Source organism: Vigna radiata, unplaced genomic scaffold (genome assembly GCF_000741045.1).
Source record: "Vigna radiata var. radiata cultivar VC1973A unplaced genomic scaffold, Vradiata_ver6 scaffold_315, whole genome shotgun sequence".
NCBI classification, from domain to species: Eukaryota; Viridiplantae; Streptophyta; class Magnoliopsida; order Fabales; family Fabaceae; genus Vigna; species Vigna radiata.
In genome coordinates, this window is record NW_014542557.1 from 82,158 (window position 1) to 92,083 (window position 9,926).

The window sequence follows — 9,926 nt, forward strand, 5'->3', positions numbered from 1 at the left end:
AAAATATAAGCCTTAAATTTGACTCTTTTTTTCAAAATAAGTATATTAAAAAGATTACATAAACAAACTAATTTTTACTTTAATTATCAAATTAGATCAGCTCATACAAATTGAGAGTTTGATTTCTTGAAATTGAATTTTTAACATGGAATAATCTCTCAATTTTTTTTCTTAAATTAAAAAATATATATAAAATCTAATTATATACAAAGATTTAATTTTTGAGTAACTAAATTATGAATATGTGAAAACTAGACAAGTTTAAAATCAAAGTAGACATACATAAGTTTATTTATTTAGATAATTTTTGAAGTGAGTATATTTTTAGAAGAAAAAAAATCTCATAATTCATTCCAACGGCCTTAGTTGGTTTTAATGTCCCTTCTAATTGATGATTTGTATTGTTAAATTTTGGATGATATAACTAAAGGAGTTATGATGAAGCCCTTAAATTGGATGGGATTTACAACTTTCGGTTTGTGAAAAGTGAAGACGATAAATGAAAGGTAAGATTAGAAGCGAAGGAAGGTGCCAAGTGGTGTTAATTTATCAAACATGAAACATGCATGGACATGAATAGTACTTTATGTAGTCCAAATGGTACAACAGCACGATAATCGAGTATTTGTTCTTACCCAAAAACCTTATCCGCTTCAACAATTAAACCTCTGTTTTAAAGCTTTATTTATCTATGTTAGTGGATCAGAGAATTTATTCTACAAACAACACTCTTCATATTCACATGTCATTGTTAAATTCTCTTCCAGGTTCACACACCTTACAACCACGTGGATCCACTGTGTAATTCCAGCACTCATGGGAACATTTATGTATCTTATCTTAATCAAAGCATTAGAATCTTGCTTAGCTAGCAAATATATCATCTTTAGTTTCGCTATTAGATAGGGTTTTCGCTCATCAACCTAACAATAATGCATTTAATAAATTCTAACCATGCAAAGACGCGTGTATGAAATTTGTGACAAAAAAAAAATTAAAAGTAACTTATTTTTATATTTTATTGTATTATGAATAAGGATGATAACAGGTTAGGTGGACAATAGTGTTACCCCACCTCCAAAGTAAGCCTATAACTCGTAACCCATTTACTACTTGTGTAAGTATCTGTTTAGAAAATATCAGTACGTATTTTAAAATTTACGGGTGTTAATTAAATTTAACCTAATAAAATATAATTTTATTTTATTTTTAATTAAATTTAACTAAAAAATATATAAATTAATTTTTTTAATTTATTTTTGTGTATAACAGGATATCCGCGTATTAGATAGTATACTATCCATATATGATCTGTTTAAAAACGGATAAATATCAGCTATCTATTACCCGCGAATAGTAAATATTTGCAGATAATAATTATTCGCAACAAATTTTAGTCACAAATACTTGTATCCACAAATTTTTTTTTTCTCATTCGTAATTACGAATACACTAAAGTAAAAATGCGTATAAATAGAAACAAGAAGCTTATAAGAAGTAATGAAATAAAGGAAAGGAGTGATGACCTTGATTTGCATAATGAATGTTTGGGTTCGATTTTTGTCACCTAATTTATTTGTTTTCAATTATTATTTATTATCTATTTTCTATATTTATTATTTATTACCTCCTTTTAACTATATTGAAAAACGTATTAAAAAACATTTTAACACATTATATTATTATATATTATTAACTGAGATTTTTATTAATTTTTTATAAGATTAAAATTAATTAAATATAAATGTCATCATTAAATTTGATATGCGAACATCAACAAGTTTTTTTCTTATTATTTCTAATTCTCTATAATTTGTATAGACATATATTTTAATATGAATATTTTCACATTTTGAAATAAATTACGCATTAATATAAAAGAAATTAGAAAAATAAAAAATAAATCAAATGAATATAACTAAAATGTTTCGTACATGTATGGTACAATTAAAAAATTCTAAGAAAAAAAATGTATTTCCTACCAAATTACTAAAAAAAGTATAGTATAAAAAAAAAGAATATATGGTTTCTTACCACTCTCAGTAATAGTTCTAGGATTAGTGGATTTGACGAACTTTTTTCAATAAAGATGACGCTACCACACGACATGTATTTCTTCAATAGAAACTCTTTTATTAGTCCCTAACAGAAGCTTGTAAATGAAAACTCAATATGTCATTTCTTGGATAGTTATTTTCAGAAGATGAGGTGAAACCTCCTTCCATTTATATAAATATTGAAAGATAAAGAGATAAAAGTGAAGTTTTTAAATTAAGGAAAAAATGGTAAGTAATGAAAAGAAATTATGAAAAATAATGAATGATGCAATAAGTTTAATAAATTAAAAAAAAAATTAATTGATAAAAATGGAATATTATTATTTTATCTATAGTCATAAAAAAAATTTAAAATAAAATGTAATTAGTATAAATTATATTAAAAACATGTTAGTAATTATTTAAAATACAAAAGGTAAATTAACGAAATTATACTCAAATAAAATAAGATTGGTAGAAATTAAATTAAAAATAATTTAAATAAATAAAAGTAAGAATTTCTATATTATTTTTATTATTATTATTATTAAAAGCACCATCTCCAAACCAACACCTTTGCCACGACACCACAACTGCCCCCATAAACTCACTTGCAATTTTTTTTTTCTCTTCTCTTTACTTTTTTTCTTTCTCATTCTAATCCAAAGACAATGTAGTCGTTCACAAACTCGACCAAGAATGTATGCATACGGAGAGAAATGGGTACTCTGGACGTACAAATACCAGAATTTTTTTTATAGACGTATAATTTGGGGAATAAGTTATTTTAGCTATTTCTATTTTGTCGCATACCAAACAGCGTTATCGCCATTTCTGATTGTAAATACTAAAAAATAAATAAAGACTGGAGATTAAATATATCAATTATAATGTAGATGAACATAGACTAAATTTCATCAAAAGTTCAAATATCCATACAACGTTCTTTCTCTTTCTAAATGGTTAAAAAAAAAATAATATGCAGATATGAGGTGCAACACATAGACGTGACATGACGGGTAAGACAATGCCAATTTCTCAGTTTGTCCCTATTTCTATATCTGACGCGGCGCATTGGAATGACCTATTATTCCTAACTTAGATGGTTAGCGACAACTCAATTATAAGAGTTCAATTTTTACATTTAACACTTTTCGAACTTATATTTATATTTATAAACTAAAGAATGAAAAAGAAAACACTATGAACTAAAACATGCAAAATAAATAAACATATTAGTTGTGACACCGGACACTGACGAAGGCAGGTGTGACATCGGACACTAACGAAGGCAGGAAGTGATCGCCGGTGCAAGAAGCATGGTGCAGGGGACACGAACAAGGAGCGGTTCCTGGCAGGTTTCGAGTGGAAGGGACACATGGACGAATTGAACATACACCGAATGAGAGGGATCTGGAGATTGTATAGGTATGAGACTATACAGTTGAAGGATAACTTAAAGAATTGATTTGGATACTCATATCAACAAATGCATTTGCTTTTCGGTAGCCTAACTCATAAGAACTCCATGGTTAAGCGTGCTTAACCTAAAGTAATTATGGAATGGGTGACCTTTCGAGAAGTTTTCTCCCTGTAAGTTGTTGGGCCTGTCTTTCTAAAATTACTACTTTTCCTATGTTGCACGCAAACAATAATTTAATAACTAATTAATTTGAAAAGTGAAGATTATTCAAAATACCCTCAACCTAAATGTAATGTTACAAACTAATAATACATCAACAATACATAATTAAAATTTTAAAATCAAATAGTTGTTCTGAGATAGTTCATGGTGCATTCGATTTTCAACTTTTATATGATTTTTTTATAGTGTTGCAATTAAAATTCTTGACATGCCAAATGTGGGTTTCGTCACAAACGCGACAAATTATACTCTTAAGTCCTACGTAAAAATCTAGTACACTTAGTAAAATATTGAATTTTTAGTGAAAAAACTTATGCAATAATATAGCTAAAATGAAATTACAAGATAAATTAAAAGTTCCCATCAATGCGCTTATATTCTACAAATATATGCTGACAATATCACATGAAGCACTTTTATAGTATTATATATGGAGAAAATGTGAATAAAATCAACTAAAACAATCTAATGTGAAAGTTGTTTTAAAAATGGTAATACGAAAGATACATCCTAACCAATAGAACTTTTTTTAGGGTTTCACATATTCTTGATTAAATATTATTTTCACTGATGAAAATTCAGTATAGGTCTTTGAACAGGTTTCATAGATTTTTTTCCCCCTCTTACATATGTCTACTTTTTTTATTCAATTTTTCTTTACAGATTATTAAAATTCTAATAAAGTGTGTAGAAAAATATACATATAAATAAATACGAATTACATATTAAAGTTGGTGATCACAGTGATATTGTCTAAATTTTGCAACATGATCTCTAAAGAAAGAAGAAAAAGATAATATATTTATAAGTATGAGGAATATTGTTTTTATGAGAAGACGCTACATCCATTGTGTTATTGGGAGTATTTTATTGAATAACTTTTTGAAAAGTAGGAAATAAATTATTAAATTTGCATATCTGAGTTGTAGCACAAAGCTGTAACATGATTGGTAAGATAATGTGAAGTTCCCATCTCGTCACGATTTCTGTATTCCATGCATGTCGTATTGGAATCAATTATGATTCCATAACTCTGTTGTTTGTTTGTGGGTGAAATAGTGAATGGAACAAGAAGTACGATAAAATAATATTAACTTTTTATCATTAATGTGAAAGGGAAAAATATATTATTTTACTTTCTTGTATAATATTTTTACACTAAAAATGTTACAATTAAGGAAAAACATACTGTGTTATATTTATTTTTGCTTTACTTTTTCATTTTTATAATATGCAAGAAAATATAATAAAACGTTACCTATTCAATTAAGTTCGTAGAATTTATTTATTTTTATAATTTTTTTACAACTTTCTCCTAGGTATCTTGATCAATATAATACACATTTGAATATCATATTTAAATAATTTTTTCACCTCGGTTTCACAATCCAACCTTGCATATTATATTACAATAATTGTTTCATGGCTCCCAAACAAAAATATGTCTACTGTAAAATATAATAAACGGTTTTCTCAAGGTATATTCGGCCGAATTTATAGATTATTTTAGCCATTTCCAAATAGATTTATTCTGGAAAAATCTATATGACAAATTGGGTTAACTAAAAAAATAATCAATGAACTTTATTTAAGTTTTTTTAAGTGATTAGATGGACTTATACTGAATCCATTTTAAGATTTATGAATTGATGTATTTTTAAAATAATAAAAATATTACTGAAAACATGTTGTGATCCATATATTATATAATTTAATTTGAAAATAACAAACTTTTTTTATTAATATAAAATTTTGTCTTTTTAAGTTTTGAATTTAAGTTTTTTTAAGTAAATCAAGATAGTTAGTTGGTATGGTGATTCAATCTGGATTTAGCTTCACCTAAAAATTATATTCCATTAAAAATAGAACTGAACTGAAAACTTTAAAACCGAGAGAACCCCGTTTTTAACAATTCGTCAAACGAACATTTTATGTTGAGACAACTATTATTATAATAATAATAATAATAATAATAATAATAATAATAATAATAATAATAATAATAATATCCGTTTTATATGAGATCTAGTTTGATTTCGATTACGTTTAGTATGATCAAGTTTAAAATCTTGTAAATTGAATATTGTTGACATTTGTTTTTTTTTAATTTGTGTGCAATGTTAAATCAAGGTGATTTAATTCTGAGAAAGAAATCTCTTTTGAATAAAAATTAAGGAATATCATCTACTTAATTTTTGTTCATGAAAGAGAATATCATTATAGCAAAAGATAAAGAGATGTTGTTTCTCTAGTTTTCTTTCAAGCAAGAATATGCATTAGAACTATGATTTGTAAATTTTTTGAGGAAAAGTTATATTTATATATAAAGCCAGAAATTATATGAATTTTATTTAATAAGATTTTACGTAGTATAAAGAAAAATTGCACAAATTAAGATGTATTATTATTGTATATATATATATATATATATACACACACGCACATATGGCACATATGTTGATATTAAATATGATATAAATTTGTGTGTTATTCTTACATTGTATTATGTTGCCTTTTATGGATGTCGTTGACAATTATAAACATTGTTAGGTGTTAAGGGAGTCTCCTACGTAATAATGTTTATGTATATTTCTTAATATTTTTGTACACCTCTTTCTTATCGGTATTGCCTTAAGAATTATAATATTAAGTCTCCCGTTTATTCTTACCTCTTAATTAAAAAAAAAAAAAGTTTATTTTCAGTTTATTCATTCTAAATTATTTTTTATATTTAAAATAAAAATATTATCTTATTGGTATTAGATAAATTTAAAAAACACAATGGAGTGTATTATCACTCTTTAAAAAATTAGTTACGAGTTATTACTGTAGCTGGTGTTATTATTACTTTAAAACCGATCTCATTTAATTAAAGTGCATAAATAAATAAAATTAAATTCTAAAGTTACCACTTCGGTGAGTGTTGAAAAAAAAATCCGTAACTGAAAATAGAAAGAAGATGTGAAGGTGGGTTGGATTTGTAGAATTAATATATTTTGATTGGATTGTTGGAATTACCTTGTATTAGCTTAATGCAAAATTAATATATTAAAAAACATATAAAAAATTAGCACGACTCAGAATCTCTTACCTACACACCTATATAAACATATGAATAAGCATTAAAGATGTTAAATAAAATTATAAAGTTTTTGACAAAATTAATAATGTCCTCCCTTTGAGAAGTTTCTTAATCACTAAATTTGTATTTTTTAAACTACTTACTATCATTAACTTCGTTAAAAATATAAAGTTCAATTAAAAGATAAATATTAACATGAGGATTTTAATTTAAAAGTTAGCTCAAAATCTAATTAAAAGGTCTAGACAGAAAGTTCAAGTTACTTCATCACCGACATTAACTTTTGTTGCAGAATTAACGGAATTTATCTTTTTCTCTTGTAAAAAAAAAGAACTTGAAGTCTGGGCTGAAGTTTAAGTGCATGTATGTTTTGATATTTGAAGTCTTGTATATTCAAAAAATTAGAATAAAAATTATTCGAAAAAAATATATATTGATATTGATTAACTCAAAATTAAATATGAAGAAAGAATCCTTTAAGAATGTAGAATGAATAAAAAAAAGTAAATAGCATAAACTGATATTTTGGAGCAGCAAGAACTTTGTCTGATCAGTGATAGGAATAAGTTGAGAATATGGAATAAACTAAAAATATATATAAAGATTATAAATAGACAGGTTGATGTGTGTGTGAATGAAGCAGGGTTGTTAGTATTATAATAATCCTAGTATTATTAACGAAGTGTATGATACTGGGTTAGCTTGGGCAGCACCGCCAGGGGTATTATCGTCCATGGAAAGATTTAGTTAGCGAAATGCGCTTATCGTGTGGACCCCGCGTCTACTCGGCTTGCAAATTCGAAACGGTGACGCAGCGATCCTACCATCACCAATGTCTATCCAACCCACGTGCTCCACCTCATCTCCCCTCTATAAATTCCTCTTCCCTCCCTGCGTTCCAAGCTCGCTTCCTTCCCTTCATTTCCTATACCGTTTTACTTCTCATTCTTCTTCTACTTCTCCTACCATGGGTATCACCTCCATCGCCTCTCCTTTCGACGCCATCATCTTTGGTGAGTACAGGCCAACGCATGCTTCCTCTGTTTCTTCTTCCTTCCAAATCACTCTTTCTTAGTTCTTAATTCTTAATAATTAAACAGATTTGGATGACACCTTGTACCCCTCCTCTACCGGAATTGATCGCTGCGTCAAGAGAAACATCGAACTCTTTCTCATAGAGAAATGCGGATTCTCAGAATCCAAAGCTCTCACTCTCCGAGTTGAACTATTCAAAACCTACGGAAGCACCCTCGCCGGTTTGCGAGTCAGTGTAACAAAATTTCCATCAATGTCCCTTCCATAACTCACAATAATAGTCATAATTATACTCATTACAATAATCTCTCTTTCCTTACTTTACAGGCTCTTGGCTATGATATCACCGCAGATGAATACCACAGGTGAGAATAAAACACGGATAAAAACTACACCGAACATAATTTTCTTTATTAACACTAAATAAAAGTTGGGCCAGAACTAAACTTTTCGTTCTCTCGACTTTCAACCAGTTTCGTGCACGGAAGGCTACCTTACGACTCGATCAAGCCTGACGTTCAGTTACGGAACCTCCTCTGCACTATCAAACAAAGAAAAATTGTATGTTACTTCTCGGTGGAATTTTTCTTTCCTCTTTTTTTTATTACTATTTTATTCTGATTTTCTTATCTTTGTTTAAGGTTTTCACCAATTCGGATAGGATTCACGCGATGAGGGCTTTGGATAGGCTTGGGATCAAGGACTGTTTCGAGCAAATTATTTGCTTCGAGACTATTAACCCGAATCTCCCCAACGCAACCCGACCCGACGAATTTCCCGTCCTCCTCAAACCATCGCCGGATGCCTTCAAGATCGCGCTCCACGCTGCCAACGTGGATCCTCGTCGTACGGTAAGGGCGCCGCGAACTGCCTTTACTGTAAAATCACGTTAAAATACTAATACAAGAAGAACAGTAATCAACGGTCCGAGAAACCAAAACCAAGGAGTTCTAAAATAGTTAGTTGATAGCAGGGTTATTTTAGGCATGTGATAAAGTCTTGAATTAGTTCTGAGGAAAATAATTTTCTAAATATTAATCGAAATACATTGAAAATACATATAAGAAAGGGTGTTTCCACACACAATACAAGGGGACAAAAGTCAAGAAACGAAACGGGTCGTCACTTCTTGTTTCGCGATGTCGTTTTTTGACAGTGAAAAGTTAATGAGATTATTATTTATTAGAAAAAGTCAGAATGGGTGAGTTTTATTTTTTATTAGAAATTATTGAGCTGAATAAGGAATAATGGTTTGTTAAAATATATATTGCAGCTGTTTCTGGATGACAGCGTTAGGAACATTGCCGCGGGAAAAGAAATGGGTCTGCATACAGTTCTGGTAATTTCAGAGACGACGTCGTATAGCATCTGTATAAGTGCATCATGTTAAATGTTGATAAGTAAGTGGTGTGTTTGTATAGGTTGGGAAGACAGTGAAAAGCAAGGAAGCGGACTATGCAGTGGAGTTTGTGAATAGCGTGGCGCAAGCGATTCCGGAGATATGGGCAAACAAAATGGACGGCGAAGATGAAACGATGACACGTACGAAAAGCGAGTTGGAGTCTGCGTTGGCCATTGCCGTGGTTGGAGCTTGAAAACTGACCCCTTGTTTGGATATGGGATAAGGCTTGACGTTGTACATTTCCAACCAACCCAACTATCCAAACAATTAAAATAATAGTAAAATAACAAGGAAGACAATAACAATAAGTTACATGGCCCCATAGGCAATTATTTGCGTCATGTTAATCGTGTGAATATTGTAACATATTGTCTACGCGTCCTCTCATCAATAAAATCAATTTCTCTCCTACTTTTCATTATCTTTCTTCAGTGTACCAGAATATTCCACAACCGTTTCACGTCGTCTGAACAACCATGCCTTCTAAAATGTTTCTTTTCAAACTTACCGTATCAACCGTAACTTTTGCAAAAGCTCGTTGGCTATTTCGCCAAATGCAACAAACATGTTACATCACTTCACTCAATTAATTAATCGACATGACAACATTGTTTGGAATAATTATCTAACTATGCCTATGATTAATGTTTTTAATAACACATTTTTTAATGCATTTCTTCTCCTAGTTAGTAGAATTTTATGCCTTTTGGTTAATCGATTATATAT

General features: G+C 29.1%; 1 protein-coding gene across 1 annotated transcript; it reads left to right on the top strand.

Annotated features, from left to right (window-relative positions):
• The first annotated feature begins 7,646 nt into the window (after nucleotides 1-7,646).
• On the top strand, nucleotides 7,647-9,621 carry LOC106780414. Its single transcript, XM_014668701.2, has 7 exons — nucleotides 7,647-7,776; nucleotides 7,864-8,027; nucleotides 8,126-8,163; nucleotides 8,272-8,359; nucleotides 8,440-8,649; nucleotides 9,072-9,137; nucleotides 9,220-9,621. The coding sequence occupies exons 1-7, from the start codon at nucleotides 7,731-7,733 to the stop codon at nucleotides 9,391-9,393; spliced, it is 786 nt and encodes a 261-aa protein (XP_014524187.1). The 5' UTR covers nucleotides 7,647-7,730; the 3' UTR covers nucleotides 9,394-9,621.
• The last annotated feature ends 305 nt before the right edge of the window (nucleotides 9,622-9,926 follow it).